Genomic DNA, 19,521 nt, shown 5'->3' on the forward strand with positions numbered 1-19,521 from the left:
ACCACAGCCTGTGTGAGGCCACTGAGGGTAAGTCGGAGTGATGCATGCAGAGACAAACGATCGGAGTGAAGCAAACCACAGACGTTATACATATTGAGGTAAAAAGGTTAAAGCTTTAAAGCTTCACTGTTTGTAATACATCAGGGTCATTCAAAAATCTCTTAAACTCTTACACCTGATTTCCTTTTTTTTTTCTCCAATTTTCGTCTATGTCTGTAATTGTTTATGTCTGTCTGTGGTTCTTACTGCTCCGCTTGTCATCTATGGATTGGTGGGATTTGAGATTTCTCCCATTTTTCTGGAGTTTTTGGGCAGAGCTTGAGTAAGGCTGAGAATCATTGTGAATGTGGGCCTTCTGATACATGTATGTGATACTGAGCTACACAAAAAGGATTGACTTTTAAGTAAAAAAAAAAAAAAAAAAAAGTCATCACTGTGTGACGCTATCACATATACCGTATTCATCTTGTTTCATAAAGCTGTATGATACTGATACTGAGGAAGATATTCAAACCCAAGATGACTGAATATAAGCTTAAAATTATCTGTTGTTCCTCTAAAATTCAGTATCCGGACGTCATGAATTATTCAGAAACGCTCTTGAAATGTACGTAATTGCTCACAAGCAGAACTCTGCTCGATGATTCCAAAGAAAAACTAAACAACAAACTCTTTAGTCGTGCTAGCGAAACTGAGAGAACCCCTTTGATACTTTGTCTACGAGCAGGAAGCTGTGAATGGGTACACCAACCATAATTACCAGTTGCCCTCTGCTGTGGGAAAGTACTGTCACCTTCTCTGCTCTCAGCAGTGACAGAAATTGAGTTTAGCACTAGTTACCACTTCCTTACTGTGATTTATTGCATGCACTGATACACACTGCTCAGACTTTGCATGTTATGTGAAATTATCAGCACTTTCCCCGACATCGTTAACCCTCAGTTCACAATCGAAAAACAGATGCATGCACACAACCACATAGTCACACAAACAATTATCTTTATTTGGGTATTAGAATAAAAACATTTTTAAGGATATTGTTTTCAGTAGGGAAACCATCTGTTATTTATACACACATATATATATATATATATATATATATATGTATATATAATTTTTTTATTTATTTATTTATTTATTTATTTTTTAATACATATAATTTGGATTCATCTCTACCCCTTTATTCTACACAAAAATGAAGGAAAGTAAACTGTGCATATTGTAAAACCCACAAGTTTAAATCAGGACAAACTGTGGCTTGCAGAGTTTCACTGAAAACAACACAGGGTTTACAGTTGACTTACTGGTGACCACTTTGTTTCTTACTGTCACTGTCTCTATCCTCTTTGGTTAACACAAACAAGACTGCGTTCAAAAAAAACAGTGAAGTCTTTTTCTTGACACATGAAACACTTGATGAAGCAGATAAAGTCATTAAATGTGCTAAATTATGAACAAAAACAAATTCTTATGCAATCGCATTGTGCAAGTGCACGTGATAAGACATCCTGAAAGTGAGAAAAGAATATCCTATTGTAGGCTCTTAACAAAGCATGCATCTTATGATAAATGATCATTTAGGCCCCTAATGTGAACTTTCTGACCAATATCTCACCAATCTTTGGTCAGTCTCTGTAGTCCAGCATTAATTTATACAGAACCATTTAAGATTCTGTCATAACAGCCTTACTTACTGTTGTGAAAGTGTATGCAGCCTTTCCTAATTTTGTTTTGACTCATATGAGTAAAAAATTATATTAAATAAAAAGAAGTTTGATGTGTCCTGGTAGGCCAGCATGAAACAAGTACAGTAACAGCAACATCTCCAGTCTGACCAAGGTCATTTATTACATGTCATCCCCATTTTTCTCTCTGTAAAGACATTTCTCATCACTTTCTAGTGTCAACTAAAGTAGCTAATAAAGGAAAAATGTTTTAAAAATATCTAACCTTGAGTTTGTAACAGATATCTGAGGCATCAGAGGAGCACTCTGGTCTCTCAGTGAAAACAGTAGTACTGTGTAATCATAACGTCCTGTTTTAATGTATTGTAAATGTACGTTATCCCCTTCTTTTTCTTCCCTTTTTCTTGATTTCCTCTTCTGAGCTCTCACACGTCAGGCAGAAATAACAAAAATAATATTTGGGAAAAAAATAGACTTGAGTACTCACAGATGTACTGGCATGTGAAATCATGTAGTGGTTAATGTCAGATCCTCTTAAATGCTTATGTAACACCACATAATGTAACTGAGACTATAAAATCCCACAGCATGTTAAGTGTACAGCTTTTGATGGGTTATAAAGACATATTTTATTTATGTGTGAATTCCCCCATTTGTAATTGCAGGATGGTGCCCCCTTGTTGAGTCAGTCAGTTCCAGACATTTATTATATGTTTGTAATTCATTCACTTCTATTATTGTGTGATTGCTGCATACAATGATGACAAACTACGCTCACTAAACTCACTAAAAAACAACCAGATATTTGGTAACAGCTTTTATTACCCCATACTTTGCACGATACAAACAAATGCACATCTAGTGTAATATAGGGTAGATATATCATACTCTACAAGAGCATTACTTCATGAACATCATGTATATTTTTTTTTTCTCTTAAACTCCATTACCCACAGCAATACGAAAAGTACACAGTTAAAGTTTCCAGACAAAAATATTCTATGCCCTTTTGTGTATAGGGAAGTAGGGAAATCATCCTAGATCACTATCCGTGTCGTCAATATGCAAGAGCAGAAAAAAATAAAATACAAGAAGCTGGGTATATTTTCAATGATCAGACTGTCACAGAGCATCGGATCATTGGAAATATTTTTTGTGAAAATGCTTTTAAAAGGTAACAAATCAAAGCAAAATTGACCTTAAAGGGTCAGGAAATGTTATTTTGAAGCTGTTCACTAATAACAAACTAACTTAATTAAAGGCTGCGTTTTGAGGACAAAGGGAGCTGCTAAAATAAGACTGATCAGTGTAATAGCAATAATCAACAACCCAGTGCTAAGAAGCTAAACATTACCTATAAATATCTGATAGATAAGACTGCAAAGGTTCAGGCAGACAGTGTCTGTTCAGCAAATGGACAAGGCCTCTTTAAACAGGGACATTATAGTAATTGCATAGAGCACTGAGGGAAGTCTGCTAGCTACTGTAAGTGAGCTCCAAAATTGAGACGTAGAAAAAAAGCACAGCTGAAGAAGGCTATCGTTTGTCACTACTTCATTTGTGTGTTCAGTTGTGTGTACCACCACCCGCTTTTTTGCTAAAGCCAATAACTACTGAAGATGCCAGATAAAGCATGTATAAACAATTCCTTGAGGAAGTGTTTTTTTTTTTTTTTTTGCCGTCTCTGTTGTCTAACAGCAGTGGAACTGACGGTTTCTTGTCCAAACCACAGTCGTAAAATTTGGTCCTGTCTTACCACTTGGACATCTGTTTAAGCAGCTGTCTTGGGTAGAACTCATTCGTTGGGCTCGTATCTGAAAGAGAGGGCGGTACAAAACCGAAATTAGTCAAATATCATAATAGGAAAGTCGATTTTACAAGTAGAAGAAAAAAACAACACAGAACAGAACGAAAATATTTAAATTTAAAGGGCCACAGTGGTGATTTTTCTTGTTACACATTACTGACAAGAGGTTTCCATAACATACTACTGATATAGATACATATTGATATAGTTTTTTGAATTTGGCAGCCATTGTCTTCTAATGCTGATATCTCTGATGTTGTTTGGATTGTTTTTTCTTTATTGATGAATGCTCACCTCTGCAATCGCTTTCTAATGTCTTTGATCTGCTCATTCTTCTTGGTTAGGATCTCCTTCATGTTGCGGTAAGCTGCAGTTTGCTGGAACTTCTTCTCCAACTCCTGGACAAAACACACACATAAAGACATGAGAAGCTTGATGCACCCCTATCAGTTATCTCAATACCTTTACAGTAACTGGTTGCTGCAAAGTTGCAGTTAAAGACCACACTGATGTACCTTCTCTGCCAAGGCCAGCTGCTCCTGCACTCGCAGAAGCTCATGTTTGGAGGAGATCAGGTTTTCCTGCAGATGCTTCTGGGAGGCGGCGCTGATGCTGAGAGACATTTCATAGTCCTGCTTCAAAGCTGCCACTGTGCCCTCTAGACTGTTGATCTCCTGGGAGTGAGCAACCAGCTTAAAACGGAAAAGAAACAACATATTCAGTGTTCAGATGGTATGAACGGCAGCCATGGATATTTCCTCTTGACGCTACAGAATATACACGCTCCGTTCCTATTCACAGTGAGAGACACGAGCAACGTTATGGCCAGCTGGATACATACCATGCGGGGGTCCAAGTTGGCAATTAAAAACAAATGACAGCAATTGTTCAGATGAAAATTAAAAGTAGCAAAATGGAAAGCAAACACAAAATGACACACACAAAGATGATGCTACTTGAACGTCAGACATGGAACGGTACCTGTTGTTCACCTTGCACCTTCTGGAGGTCTTTCAGAGCTCTCTCTGCCTTGGTTTTCTCATCTAATGCACTCATAGCCTGGTAAAAATCAATAAAGACATAGAGCTAAGAACATAAATGACTGAATTGTTTATGAGAAAAGATGCTGTTTGATTCATTTTTATACCTGGGATTCTAAAGTCCGCAGCCTGGCTTTCAGTTTATCATTTTCCTCCTGTAGTCTTGTTATCTCCTGAAATATTTAAGATGATTGTATGAGCATGATAATTGATCAACTTTTTAATCTTAATCTTAATCTTTAATCTTTACATGTAGTCTATGTAATATATCTCTTCACCTTGTTAAGAAGTTCAGACACCCCACCCTCGTTCAGCGGCGCTAACTTGGGTTTGCTTGTTTCCTGGTTTATCTGTAAATAATTAAACATGTGACAGTTTCACAATTTGACATATCAGATGTAAACATCTTGACAACTATCCCTTGTTATTGCATTACAGCGGAAAAATATAAAACCACATTTTTTTTGCATCCATCTGGTGAAACATTTCTTAGAACCGGAACAATGACTAGAGGACCTTTGGCAGGAGGTGTGAATAACCAAACCCATGAAGGTGTGCAATACTGTGTTGCAAAGTCGATTTGTTTTTACTGTAAGCTTGCCTTGCAAAACCACGTCAGCCTCAGTGATGTGTGACTAATGAACCGCACGGCTTCATTTAAAGGACAGATGGCCTGATGTACGGGAGTACCGAAAACGAAGTGAAACGCTGCGCTGCTCTCTAGATACTGAATTTCCTATGGGTGTGGACACCCTTTGAGCAAAAGATTAATGACAAATTCATCTATGGTCAAATTATAGTCACTCACCTTGTCAGTGGTTTTAAAGTCAGTCTTCTCAAATTCAGCCACTTGTTCTAACAGCTCCCTATACAGGTAGAGAAAAAATGGACAGCCGATTAACGAATAAATTAACAGAGACAGGAAGACTAAAACGCTTGCTCTAACAGCTTCCTATATGGGTAGAGAAGAGCAAAAAAAATGGTTCAGATAAAACAAAATCATGTGTCGAAAAAATATAAAGTTAATGTATTAAATCTTTCGTAAGCAATACTGAATATCTGCGGTGTCAGCTTGCTACTACAATGTGGATGTTTGTTTTTTTGATATGATAGTTATCTGGTAAGGGAAATAAAACACCCTTTTACTTATGTCATGTCAGTTTGGCAATTACACTAAAAAAAGTATATGTGGTGAACAGAGTGCTCTCAAGAGCTTAATTGTGGTTTCAAGAAGTAGATGAAGACACGTAGACACCGACATGGGGCGTATTCCTTTCTCTTAAACACCGTATCAGTCACGTAGAGGGCTTGTTTACCCACCAACTATGTCACAAACAAAAGAAAAGTTCAAAAACACTCATAGTGTTTTAACCAGTTGAGAGGTTACAGAGGTCAAAAGTTGAATTAAGTTCACCTAAACATTATAGAAAACTACATTCAAAACTATCACCGTTTTTACCGTAATTTCAAAACTGTGACAGTTTTTAACGTAGTTTCAAAACTGTGACAGTTTTTAACGTAGTTTCAAAACTATCACAGTTTTTATCGTATTTTCAGCAGATCAGCATATATTATGAGATTTTGCTCTGGTGTCAGATTATGTGAAGAAAGAGAACATGGAAAATCTTTATTTCCTCCTTCTCACGGGCAAAAAGAGAAGCAGGTTGACATGTGCTTGAGCTATAGTTTGACATTCAGATTCGTCTATAAGATCCAACAGTTTTGGACAATCACCATTCATATTCTTTAATTACAGAGCAAGTCTTCCTAAATATACCACCTCTATACCTCTAAGGTCTGGCTATATTTGTGACGAGATACTGTAAGTCCTGCTGAAATGTCAGGAGTGCAAAGTGCATTCTGAGAATGCTTCAAAAGTGATTTTACTTTGTTCCTGGTATCACATGTACATGGCTGTGTTTCTCTGAGTTCAGGCTTGTAATATGAAAAAAAAGCACTCTCAGCTTCCTGACTTAGTAACAACAGAAATTTTAGGCAATTCTCTTATGTATACTTTTATCAAAACATGACTACAAACCCATCACGTCATGTGATCGCATGACTTTGACCGGTATCACCGCTTCACAAGTATGCACTCAAAAACATAAAGAAAAAAAAAAGTTTGAACATAAGCTTAACATTAGATGAAACAGAAATATGTTTAAATGACTGTAGATGTGTAATAATACGAGGAAAATTGCAAATTTAATCGTGACAGGTGTAAGGATTTAAGAGTCAGTTAACCCATATCACAAAAGATATTTTAGACCACTGTAACTGGAATATTGTTTGTGGTGCTAAAAATCTGAAAAATACATTTGAAATAAACCTCAGCTATCTCATGCATCTCTATTGCATTGCCCTGATAGCAGAAATCTCAATGGTAGATATCTCAAAATCTTTACATTGTTCAATATCATTAGGGATTGTTAAAATAGTTTATTTGTAATCTGGGTGACCTGACCTTAAAATATGGGCATAGGGTAGCAGAAGTTGTGGTTTTCAGACTAAAACTGAACGTCGAAAGAAGGAAAATTCTCTGTAATGGAAAAAGGGTTATGCACACAAGTGCATATGATTTGTCACTGACCTTTTTGCCTGGCATACTGCGTGTGAGAGAACTAAATCTAAGCAGTGCTTAGGAGGAAGTGGCCTCGGGTAAAAAGGGGAGATGCTTGTCTCATGAACATGAAGGTGTTACCAGGCTTAGCTCACGTCTTACTGTGATGTGACACTCTGTTTGACCTGAAGCTGCTTCAATATTTGAAATCATTTCAATATGTAAAAGTTTAAACAGCTAATTTAACATGAATTATTGCCACTCTGAGCCAACAAAATCTGAAAAGATGGGTTTTTCAATCTTGTGCACACAAGATCCAGATGTTTTGCACACAAGTTATTACGGATATGATATGATCTACAATCTAAATGATATTAATTTGTGTGCACAAGATAATAACAAGCAATGATAAGTTGTGAACAGAAGTTATTATCTTGTGCATAGAAGTTAAAAATATATAATCTTAGAGGACTTTGAACAATAATTTATGTCCTGTAAGAACATTTTGTACTAATATGGGCACAAACTTGACTTCCTCACCCTCCATCAAATGCTAGCTGGAAGTAACAGGAAGTCTCAATCTGCTTCCTTATTCACTGCTCACCTGTTTTCAAGCTCTGAGATGTCAGTCTGAAGTCTAAGATAAAACTTCTCAGCTTGGGAGAAGAGCTGCCTGAGCAGCAGCACATTGGTGTGGGCTGTGTTGATGAGCTCCGTCTCCACTTCACCACGCACCACCGCCTGCAGCCCATCCAGCATCTCCCTCACCTCATCCACGGTGAAGGTTTCCTCCACCAGCCTTTACACAGAAACATACACACACATGCTGTAGATCCTTCTGAACTGAAAAGCACTTTATTGTTGTGTCTGTTACATTTTCCTTTTATAGGCTATGGATCTGAAGTAGTGTGAAATGAAGTTGAATTTACATTCAAACAATGACACTAAAAACTTAAAGGGCGTGTCAACAGTTTTTACAAGTCTGTCTTAAAACAACACTCAGGTGCCCAAATGAACACTGAAATAGGTTTTTCTTGCCATAATTATTCCTCCTGTTCATACTGACCATTAGAAGATCTCTTCAAAATGTACCAGTGTTTCCCCTAGAATTTTTTTCAGGCCTGGTGGTACAAACCGAAAAAACCCTATAGGGACGTTCGCGCTGTCAGCTTCGGGCAGGTGGTGCAGCAGGTGGTCTGCAATTTATATTTGCATTGAAATTTTTCTTTGCTTGGTATATTCAAGACTTAAAACAAAGTGGTCACAAGGAGAGGATGACTTAATAAGGTGTATTTATTGCATAAGCTGTCCCTCTCGCCTCTTCCCCATCTGTATTTTTGCTTGACTCAAGAGCTTTGGAGAAAAACATTAACATATTTGTTTGTCCGTCACCCATGTTAGAGCTTTTTCTCTTTTTAGGCGGTGCCATGCTCACGTTAGCCAACCTGCAGTAATTTAAAGGGACTCTGATTTCTGAATAAATGGATATTTGGCGTACTTTTGGCCTGGTGGGGGTTCTCGTTGGCCTAGTGGCCCACCAGGTCTGTACAATTATAGGGGAAACACTGTGCACTTACAATGTCATTGATGGGGGACAAAATCCACAGTCCTCCTTATGAGCAAAAATGTATTTAAAAGTTTATCTGAAGTTAATTTGAAGCTTCAGTCGTCCAAATTATTTAAATCAAGTTAATATCTTTCAACATTACAGTCTTTTTAGTGCCAAAGTCCCTCTTTTTGTTACTAAACTTCCACCGCAGCTCAACAGGGAAACACTATCCGAGGAAACACAAAGAGGGAATTTTATGTTAAAAAAGACTGTAAATGTGGCAGATATCCACTTGATATGACTAACTCAGACTGATGAAGCCTCATATAAGCTTCAGATTAATTTTTAAATGTGGACACACTGTGGATTTTGGCCTCCATCACTTATATTGAAGGGGATCTTTTAACGGCCATTATGAGCAGGAGGAATGATCACAGCAAGGAAAACCCCTTCCAGGGTTAATAATGGCATCTGCCTGTTATTTTTAGACAGACATGCAAAATTGTGAACCTGTCTTTTGAGTATGACTAGTCACCTACTATCTTTGAAGGGGATCTTTTAACAGCCATTATGAGCAGGAGGAATGATTACAGCAAGGAAAACCTCTTCCAGGGTTCATACTAGCATCTGACTCTTATTTTAAGACAGATATGAAAAATTGTGAACTCGTCCTTTAAGTATGACTTGTCACCTGCTATCTTTGAGTTCTTCAAAGCATGAGTCAATAGTCTTGAGTCTCAGCACCCTCTTTGAACGTGCAAACCGCATGTAATTGATGACTTCGTTCTGATGATGTTCATTGAACCCAAATTCAGCCTGCATGGAGACAAGAGGAGACAAATTAACCTCGCCACAAACACTGGCACCACAAGTAAAATGTGGGCAGAGAGAGACAAAGAGACAGAGCACCCACAACTAGCTGATCAGCTAAGTTGAGAGGGATTTCCCCTTGCTAATATGTGACAGGGCCTATTCACATGAGCTTTTATCTATGGGGATGCTTACTAAGTATCTAACGTTACTCGTCGTTGAATCCAGGTCGAGCACCATGTTTGGAAAGCAACACTAACGCTAAATGTTTAGCATGCTGACTTTTTAAAGCAAACAAGTGGCCTGGCTACCCATGAACAGCAAATGATAGCAGCGACTTACCATGGTGGCTGTGGAGCAAACGTTACTAAGTTAGCTACCTTGCAGACTGAGCTGATCCAAAAGGGAAAAAATGGGTGTTTCAGCCTCTAATTTAGGCCACGCAGCGAACAGACTACAAGCTAAATGTAATATGTTGGATACGAGGGTGGTAGTAAACTGTTTTGTACTTCAACTTCAACCTGGTCAACAGACTAAACGGGGCTTATATCATAGCCATAAGATTATCTGGCAGATTGGCTAGCCTAGCTACCCAGCTAGTGTTTGCCTTGAGAATGCTTTGGTAACGGAGAAGAGCGTCATTACCTTGGTTACAGTGGTGCGTTCATGGCGCCACGTACAACACGGAACCACAAGTTATATACGTTGATTTACTAAGTATAACAACAAGCTATATTTATTAAACAAAATTGTCATGATAGCCACATTTAGTAAACATTATATACATACGTATCGCTTAATCTAAGCTTTGAACCTTTTATACAATGTAATTCTTTATTATTTCTCTACCTTGGTCAGAAAGATGTAATCTGAAACCATTATTTTTAGTTTTAACTCTGATTTCACGGATTTCCTGTGAATGCATATCGAGCTTGAAAAGGTTTTGGCAGCATATTTTCTAAACAAAATATTGTAGTTTGTCCTTATATAGAAAATACTATATGAAACCAATAAACTACCAATTATAGATACGTTCAAGGTTATTTCATAAGGATACACCCCTTGAGATGAACCATCTTGTTTTCGAGGGGGTCTTAACATACAATACAAACAAAATAAAATAAAATAAATGACGCAAAGACATTAAAGTAATAAGAAAGACAGAAATAAAATAACAATCAACAATTTGACAGACACACTACAACTAAGACAGTCCACACACGAATATCAGACAGATGAGCACATGAGTAAATACAACCACTAGATGGCCACAGAGAGGCCATGAACAAATGCCTATCCAGTAAGAATATGATAAAGAGAATAGAGGATGTAGGCCTACAGTGTATTGTATATTGTATATAGCAGTGGTTCTCAAAGTGGAGTCCAGGGACCGCCAGGGGTCTTGAGGGGGTTCCAGTGAGTCCCAAGCAACAAGGGGAATAATTTATTTTCACTATAATTTCATCCATAAGTAACACAATGACAGAATGTATGACCATTTTTGGTCATGAGTTTCATACAATTTCTTTAATAAATCATCTAAAAGCAAAAATCTTATCAGATGGGGGTGATCTAATTTGTGTCAGTTTACAGGTCCTTAACGTGAAAACGTTTGAGAACCACTGATATATAGGTGTAACATCATCTGAAACATGTACAATTTATCTCAAAATAAGAAGATAAACCAATTTTAAACATGTGAAATGATGTCAAGGATCATGTGTTTGATGGTAAGTTATTCCAGTCTGAAGGAGCCTTAAACATAAATGCTCTCTTTCCAATTGATTTTCTGATGTGGGAATGGAGAAGAAGTATTGTGTAGAGTACCTCAGTTGATATATTGAGGAATATGGTACCAAAAACTGTTGTAAGCAATGAGGATAGTTGAAATGTACACAGTTAAAGATGAGTTGCAGCAAATGAATGTGTCTTCTTACAGTTATGCATTATACAATGATGAGTAAGCTCCTAAAGGAACATCTTGGAGCATGTCTATAGAGATTATTGTATGTTGTATTGAGGGGAAGGTTAGTTTCCTGTCAGCTCATATCAAGCTTGTAAAGGTTTTGGCAGCATAGTTTTGACAATTTACAGTATCAAACAGTAGATGGCAGTATTGAGTTAGTATGAGAGCAGTTCCTGGTTCACAAGGTGGTGAAACACCCCAAGCAAAGTCATTTTTATTTGTATAGCCCAATATGACAAATCACAAATTTGTCTCAGGGGGCTTTACAGTCTGTACAGTAATACAACATCTCCTGTCTGTAGACCCATGATTTGAATAGGGAAAAACTCCCTAAAAAAACACTTTAACTGGGGTGGAAAAAATGGAAGAAATCTCAAGAAGAGCAACAGAGAAGGAATCCCTCTGCTCCTCATCAGCAGTCAGCACTGAGCCTCCTCACTCCCAGCTGTTCTTTCTTCCTGTGGCACCAGGTCCCTCACCTGTTTTAGCCCTGTGATCTCTGCGTTCACAGCAAAGCCAGTCTCAGAGCTACAGAAGGGCCTGGTTAGCATTTTAAATCTTGTTGTCACAAACTGATTGAATTGCTTGAGTCAACTTCTCCTCTTTAAGTACAAGGGCAAGGAAAGGTTATGTGAAAGTTGTTAAGGCCAGGACATAGTAAAAAACAGAAATGACAACTTTATTTATGCATTTTAATTGTGAATGAAGCTTTTTAACTGCTGCTAAAAGAAGATATTAGATATAAGATTATGTGCCTTCACTAGTGCGGGTTCAGTTTAGACTCAGATTTTTATATTGTATTGACATTTAGAATGTAAGATCAATGTAAATTTACTTATTTAAGCTACTAATTACACCAATTTATCCTTAATGTATTTTCATTGTGGCATCATTATTCCAAGCAGAGCAGTAAACAAAGTTTGTTTTCATTTTGAGCTGTTTTTCTCCACCTACACACTGATTGTTGCATTTAGTAATAGACTGAGGTTTAATCATTTCATAGAAAAGCTGGAGTTCAAAACAAGTTGACATATCTGACACTAATTGGCCCAATATTGACTGCATTTTTCAGTCACATGAATCTATTCCCAGTATGTTTTGTAGTGTTACTGTGTTTCTCCTGTAACTACAAACCCTCTTATCAATCATGCATCCAGATAATGCCTCCAACAACAGATTGGTAAACTAGTCTAAGCATATTGCTGCATTTTTATTTGCACATTTACAATACAATAACACAACTATTAGTTTCTTTTAATGCATGTTTCAATTAACTGATGGGATACAACATGGATGCTTCTTTTTTAGCTAAACTCATTTGACTCCACGTGAACCAAATAAAAACTTCTTAGTAATTCTGTTGCACCATCTGCTTATTCCCTGTCAGTGAAGCCTAAAGGACATCACTATCCATTTTGTTAAGGAAGATCCTAAAGAAAAAAGAAGGAAACTTTTTTTTCCTCATGTCTCTTTAGCTGTAATTAAATTAGACTAACGGGCAGCGCATGGTTAGTCACCTAATCAGATGCCTCATAACGTGACCAGTCTGTGCTGCCCCGCTCAAACTCACTGTGCAACATCAGTCAGTCACAGAGGCCAAGATGTTTCCCCTTTACCTTCAATCACGGTGAGTCACTTCAAATTTGAGACAGGAAGTAGAAACGAGCAGGTTAAAACCATATTCTGAAGAGTTACAAGTTGTAGATGACAGTTATTGGTTTTAGTGAGGCTCCTGTATGTTGGTGCTGCCGTTTTACAGTTAGCAGTTAGACCAAGGTGGTGACTCTCTGCATGGATTTTAGCTCTTACATGCTTGGCTTGTAAATGTGGCAGAACCTAATTCATTCATTTTTATATCATATCTGTAGCTGCTCTATTAACTACTTGAGTAAACTGTCAAAGAAATTAGATTACAGAGGAATGAGAGTCATTAGAACAAAAATATGCAAAGAAAAAAATGTAATATGAACACAAAAATGTAACATATAATAAACAATGAAAAGCAGAAGAAATAATAAAACACTGTGGACTTATACAAAGGCCAGGAATTTGTTATTTGCATATATTTCCTTAAGGTTGTGCTTTTTATAAATAAGAATCTCAGTTTCTAAATATGAGTTTCAGTTGCTGTCTGAATATGTTTTACAGCAGTAACCAACAATATTTTACACATTCTACCATACATGGTGAACTGCAGGCAATTGACTTAGCAAAAGGGATGGTCTTTATTATTTCATTACTTTAATGACTTTTAAATCATGTTTTCTGCATCTTTGATAGCACAAATGTGTGTGTGTGCTTGTATATGCATGTTTGTATGTGTAGGCAGTTGATTTTCATCCTGGTCTCAGACTGCATGTTGGCCTAATGGTGCTGAAGTTGATGAGTATTGTAGATTGCAGAAGTATTGCTGCATTGGTGTGACACCATCTCTAGAGGGCACAATAATCCTTTTCCAGGTGTATTGTTTTAGTGGGTAGGCCAGTGATGGAAGTAGCAATACCACCATATAAAATTATTATATTACAAGTAAAATTCCTGCATTTAAGATCATACTTAAGTAAAAGTACAGAAGTATTATTGGCTAAATCGAAGTACTCGTTTCGCAGAAAAACAGCGGCTGTGACTGTGACTGATATCAGCCGGGTGTAGGAAAGAAGAAAAGTTCTGCCACAGAAATTTTGATTGATTCTTTTTAGACTTTTCTCTAAACTTACCTTTTTGTGAAATATTGGGAAGTTTTATGTCTTTATTATTATCTATTTGGTGGAACTGCTAACAACTCAAATATCTGTAGCATGATAATGAGCCACAACTACACACAGGGGTTACAAACCAAGTTTTGTATTTTACAAGCCTGTCATAAATTATTATTTAATATAAAACTTTAATCTGAAAAGTACAAAGAAGCATAAAATGGAAATACTAAAGTAAAGTACAAGTAAATTACCTCAAAATTGTACAAAGTCCCCATCCACTCAAAAATGTGTTTTTCTTCTTGTTCCTACAGTTGAATGTTTGAACTGTACAGAATGATGTATGTGGTGAGTTTGACACTAGACGCCTGTTTTCACTTTCATCTGCTGAAAGTGAAAAGTTTCTCTATGCTCAGTGAAAATCTGATTTTAAGGGGCGGGCCTACAGGCATTGTTTGTGACATCACAACTAGTTTGGAAGCCAATTCTGGTCTAATATTTAACACAAGGGTGATGTGAAAACTTGAAGCCTCCAGTGCACATACACTGAGAATGGGCTTTACTGTGAAGTAGGAGACAGGCAGTTACACTTCTGAAATGAAAGGAAGAAGGACTAGATGCCATTTTAAGGGTTTTGAGGAGCTAATTACACTTTTTTTCAGACACACATTATTGTTCTAAGCAGAGTATTTCTATACGTCTTAATACATGTCTGGAGGGGCTCTTTAAGTACAATAATTGAGTAAATTTACTTAATTAAACTCCACCACTGTATTGATACCTGGAAACCTGCTACACTAAATGAACTAGGTGAGGTTTGGTCAGGTTGAGTGTATGCTGCAGAGAGAGAGAGGCAAATGTGAAAATAGAGAGGAGATAGTGCTCTATTTCAGTCTCCATTCATCGGGCTTCAGTTCCACATTTTAGCAAGGTGACTATTGGTATTCTGTGGTAACGTATTAGTTTCAAATTAGCCGAAATGGAAACGAAACATCCTACTAATAATAAACCCGTTATCAACTTTTCCCCCCACGCTATACTGTTCTGAGGTCAGTTTCGTCCAGTGTCCATCAATACAAACACAGAAGAAACGAAAGAAAAACCGATCTCAGGTCAGGTATCTCGATCATTCCCTGTTCCGGACAAAACCAATCAGCTGACAGCCGCATGACAGGCAGGCCTCACGCATGCGCAGTGGCACACTTTAGCTATCAGGACTATGGCAGCGTCCTGAGCGCTGTTGTGGGGGGGAAATACGGCGTTAACTGAGCTCCTTCAGCAACAGAGTGGGAAAACCGAGAAGCAGAGGAGGGTGGGGGGCTGAGGGACGGCTACGAATAACACCCGTTAGCGATTTGACAGGTAAAAACCACCATTTAACACCTGCAACCTTCTACAAGCCTTCCTTCTCCACGTTTGCTTGATTGAACCCCGCTGCTAATGCGACGAGCTGCAAAAAAAAAAAAAACCTGAGAGATGTGCTAGTTAGCCGTTAGCTGGAGGCTAACCTAAACATGAGCCTGCCACAGCCCTTTATTCTGCATTTGGCAAACAAACGCTGGTAACAAAAGTGTCTGAGCTATATGTTTTTGACAGTTAGGTGGAGCAACAGCGCGAAAAACGGTGCTGTCGTGCTTGTTTTTAGCCAGACAGTTCACCGAGTAGGCCCGCTGCAATGAAGCAGAGTTTGGTTAGCTCCTTGAAATCCAGGTAATGCTGCTTGTCATTGGATTTACTTGACACATCGGGAGCCAGCTCACATCCTTTAAATGGTCTTAAGAATCGCCATTTCATATAATTTCTATCTTTAAACCTGTTAGTTACGTGTAAAAAAAAAAAAAAAAAAATCAGCAAGCTTAATACATTTTTGTAAGCAAGTGGTTCATGCAATCGAAATGCAACCACAGAAGATAAAGTGAGAGGTTTTCAGGACTGAAAGTTCCTGTCTTGGTTGGCGATGTTTCTTCATCTAATTGGCAAATACAGGAGGGCATTGCAACATGTCTTGAATGTAGAATAGATTTTGGCGTTGTGTTTATGGCTATTTCAAGGCTCTATAAAATATTTGGTCCAAATTCACACGCACAAATGTTCTTTCCTGGCTCGGATCACTTCACTTTTATGCTGTCGTGAGTCAGTTATGGTAACAGCTTTGTGTTAAGGGCGACTGTAACTGCACATGTGGAGAAAAGTCATTTACTGATATGACACATGATAGTTTGACCCTTGCACCCACACAGATGCTGAGGCAGTTTGTTTCTATACTTTATGCTTTTTTTTAATAAGAAACAGGTGATCCAACTTCTTTTTCTCCCCACGTCTGTGAGAAACAAGGTAGGAAACAGATGTAAGTCAAACAAAGAGCAAAAGATCTGTTTGTACACAGTTACTTGACCGAAGTGGCATGACACATATAACCTGTGGCTAGTTACTGAGTTGTTGCTATGTGGCTGTCAAGTCTGTTTTCAGATGTTTAGATATTTTCTGTTTAGAGGTTTAATTCAATCCTTTGGAAAGTGAGCGTGGTTATGCACTATGGGACTGTACGGTCAGTTATCCACATAACAGGATCAAATGATCAAAATCTGTATTTGTTAAAGTTCCTGAAAAGTTGTGACACCTGTCTGGAACAAGTTATGTAAATATTGTGTGCTTTGCTTTGGGCAGTGTTATGTATTTTTTTACTTCACTGTCCTCTCATTGGGTTGTCTCTCTGGGGTTTTTTTTTTCCTGCTAATCTCTGTCAAGGATAGCCCATGAATAATTTGCTATTGATCAGCATACAGGCAGGAAGAGATGGGAGGGGTTATCACATGACTCAATCCTGGAATCTGCCTTGGTCTTTTTTTACACTCATCACAGCACACATCACAGTAGTATAGTAAAAATTGCACTGCCCTCTGCAGCGGCAAAGGGCACGCTGTGCACCGCTCGCTGCTAACATCTCCTATTGTGCGTTCCATCAGCCCCCACCGCTTTGGATTAGATTCATTATACAGCTCTATGAATGCATGTTTAGGGGGAGAAAAAACTGTTGATGCTAAACTTGGCTCTGGACTGTTCCTTGCACCTTTGTTTCTCCGTCACAGGCATCCTGCTGTAAACCATTAATGAGTTACTCAAACTAGCAAATTTTACTCATCCACTTGACACCAGACACTGTATTTGTGTCCTGCTGCCCGTCTTTGAACATCAGAAAGCTGCCCCTTCGGTGAAATGGTGTGTATTCCGTGTTTTGGCTTTATTTTGCAGCTCACTGCTTCATTTGCACACCGAAACGGGGAGGAAGGAAAACTGGAGTCAGATTTTTCCAGGATCCTGGCAGAGTGCTGACACAGGTTCCCCTTGTCACAGTGCAGCCACCAGAAAATTACTGCACTAAGGATAGGAGAGACAGTTATTCTCTTCCTTTGCTCTACTCCAGTCTGTTGACTGGTTTATCTTTGTAGTCTTCATCTGTAACGTATTTGAAACAGTGTGTAGCATAATGTGTCACACCTGAGCTTTGTGTGTTGAAGAAGGAAACCCTTTAGGTGTGGTGATGAGAACATGGATCCTAGTTAATCTCTTGTCTAGCTGTCTTAAAGTTAAATTACAGTGATTTTTCATTCAAATTAGGCACTGCGCCAAGACATAGCCTAACCCCCTGTTTATCTAAAGGCGATCAATAGACCACACTGGCTTTGCAGCAGACCTTATTGACACATGATCAGCTGGTGCTCTGTCGTGTTGTCTTTGTCTCTATGATATCAGCCTGGAATGGGAGACCTTTACTTCCTTGCTGCTTTTGCTGAGCAATTCGTATCCTAGCAGTTTCTCACCGACTGGCGTTAATCTTAAAAAAGGCGCGTGTGAAAATGCATGCACGAAGTGGTTCAAGATATCAGAGAGGATTGTTATTAAGTGGGAATCATGTGCTACCAGCTGCATCGATGCTATGGCTCATAACTGAGGTAATGGCAAGAAAAAATCAGTCGGTCATGGAGCGACGGACTCCTCTCTGTGTTACTGGATAATCACTGTTTGCTCTGTATTAGTTCTGTAGCCGAGGGAGTGTCTGGTGGGAGTCTCTCCCATCGAGCTGCAAAATGTTGAATGACTGTGTGAAGTGTGTGTGTGGTGGTACGTTGGAATGAATGTTACATAAACTTGATGCAGTAACAACTTGAAAACATCTGCATGCAGGTTATTTTGTGTTTTCTTTTTATAAAACTGATATTAACTGAGACATAGGCCCTCTCGTGTTTATTTTATCATCGGAGTTCAAAGAGATCTGGTGCTAAAAGATATAATGCTTCCCCTCAAGTGATGCTTGAATGAAGATGGTCCACTTGTTTTCTGAACCCTTCCGTGTTTAATATGTGTGAACCGCTTTTATCCTGTGTCGTAGGTCCTGTGAAAAGATGAATGTCGTCAAAGACAACAAAGACCTGGCCTGTTTCTACACCACCAAACACTCCTGGAGGGGAAAGTAAGTTGTTTTTTTAGTTTTTTTAACCCTACCCATAAGTTTTCAGGGCCGGTGGCGCTGTCTTTCACATCACCTTTGTATTGGTTTACAAGGCAACTTAAGCCTCAGCTATTCTCTTCATCACCTTGTAGAGGAGGTTTGGGAAAATCCTGAAATCCTGACTCAGTGCTTCCATTGTGTTGACTTCCTTATCTTAGCCAAGGAAAAAAGGTCTGCAGACCACTGTCAGCAGTCACTGATCAGCAGTAGTGTGACCTGCAAGTGACCGATCATGCTTTTAAGATGACCGGTCTTACATTGATTAAATTGTTGTGCTATAAACACTGTATTACATATGTTACTCAACTTACTTACACTATACAATACTGCACACTGATATTTAGTAGCTAGTTGTCAAAAGATGTTGGGCAGCATATCAGACTGGATAAATATGCTTTCTTTCATGTTTACTATCTTCTTTATGACGATTATAAGGTTGATCATTATGTACTCAAATGTAGAACAAATAGTTTTGTCTTCAAAATTGACCCTTTTTCTGAATTTTCTCAGAACAGGAAGTGAGTGTGTACAGTTTGAGTCACGTGGAGCTGGTATCATATTGACCTTAATGCAGTGCATTGGAAATAGATGTAAAATGGTACAGTATATTACAGTAGAATGAGGCCAACACACTGTATCTGTGCCACATTCATCTTTTACTAATGAAGTGTTTTACACATTTTAAGGCATATGGATTTTAGCTGTGGATAGGGTTCCTCCTTATTTTTAAAGTTACACATTTTAGCCAATATAGGCCTAAAATCACATGGGACACATGGGTGTAGCTTCTCGGTGGCCATCAGAGCTAAAGAGTGGACTAGCTCCAGTTTGAGCAGAGAGCCAGCGGGATCACATTACCAATACCTGCTCTCTAAATGTCTTTGTCCCATTAACTTAG

General features: G+C 38.3%; 2 protein-coding genes across 5 annotated transcripts in view; one reads left to right on the forward strand and one right to left on the reverse strand.

The window, feature by feature from the left end:
• Positions 1 to 2,487: 2,487 nt before the first annotated feature.
• lztfl1 (leucine zipper transcription factor-like 1) lies at positions 2,488 to 10,078 on the reverse strand. Its single transcript, XM_044340316.1, has 10 exons — positions 9,794 to 10,078; positions 9,333 to 9,457; positions 7,697 to 7,891; positions 5,341 to 5,398; positions 4,811 to 4,882; positions 4,640 to 4,705; positions 4,474 to 4,551; positions 4,008 to 4,184; positions 3,787 to 3,890; positions 2,488 to 3,499 (listed from the first exon to the last, which is right to left on the reverse strand). Exons 1-10 carry the CDS (start codon positions 9,794 to 9,796, stop codon positions 3,481 to 3,483), a joined length of 897 nt encoding a protein of 298 aa, XP_044196251.1. The 5' UTR covers positions 9,797 to 10,078; the 3' UTR covers positions 2,488 to 3,480.
• Positions 10,079 to 15,317: 5,239 nt separating this feature from the next.
• LOC122972411 (dnaJ homolog subfamily C member 13) overlaps positions 15,318 to 19,521 on the forward strand; it is a 32,420-nt gene continuing 28,216 nt past the window's right edge. For all 4 annotated transcript variants that reach the window (XM_044339498.1, XM_044339499.1, XM_044339500.1 and 1 more), the window contains exons 1-2: positions 15,318 to 15,475; positions 18,504 to 18,584. In XM_044339498.1, coding sequence (XP_044195433.1) covers positions 18,517 to 18,584 — 68 coding nt within the window. In that variant the 5' untranslated portion in view covers positions 15,318 to 15,475; positions 18,504 to 18,516. The remainder of the gene's footprint in view (positions 15,476 to 18,503; positions 18,585 to 19,521) is intronic.

Source organism: Thunnus albacares, chromosome 21 (genome assembly GCF_914725855.1).
Source record: "Thunnus albacares chromosome 21, fThuAlb1.1, whole genome shotgun sequence".
Lineage (NCBI taxonomy): Eukaryota > Metazoa > Chordata > Actinopteri > Scombriformes > Scombridae > Thunnus > Thunnus albacares.

Bases quoted from the DNA above. Each gene is read 5' to 3' on its own strand.
- lztfl1 (XM_044340316.1), bottom strand. The intron at 4,552-4,639 runs GTATAAAAATGA...GATTTTTACCAG, and splicing joins TGCGGACTTTAGAATCCCAG to GCTATGAGTGCATTAGATGA. The intron at 3,891-4,007 runs GTACATCAGTGT...TGTTTTGTCCAG, and splicing joins AGCTGGCCTTGGCAGAGAAG to GAGTTGGAGAAGAAGTTCCA.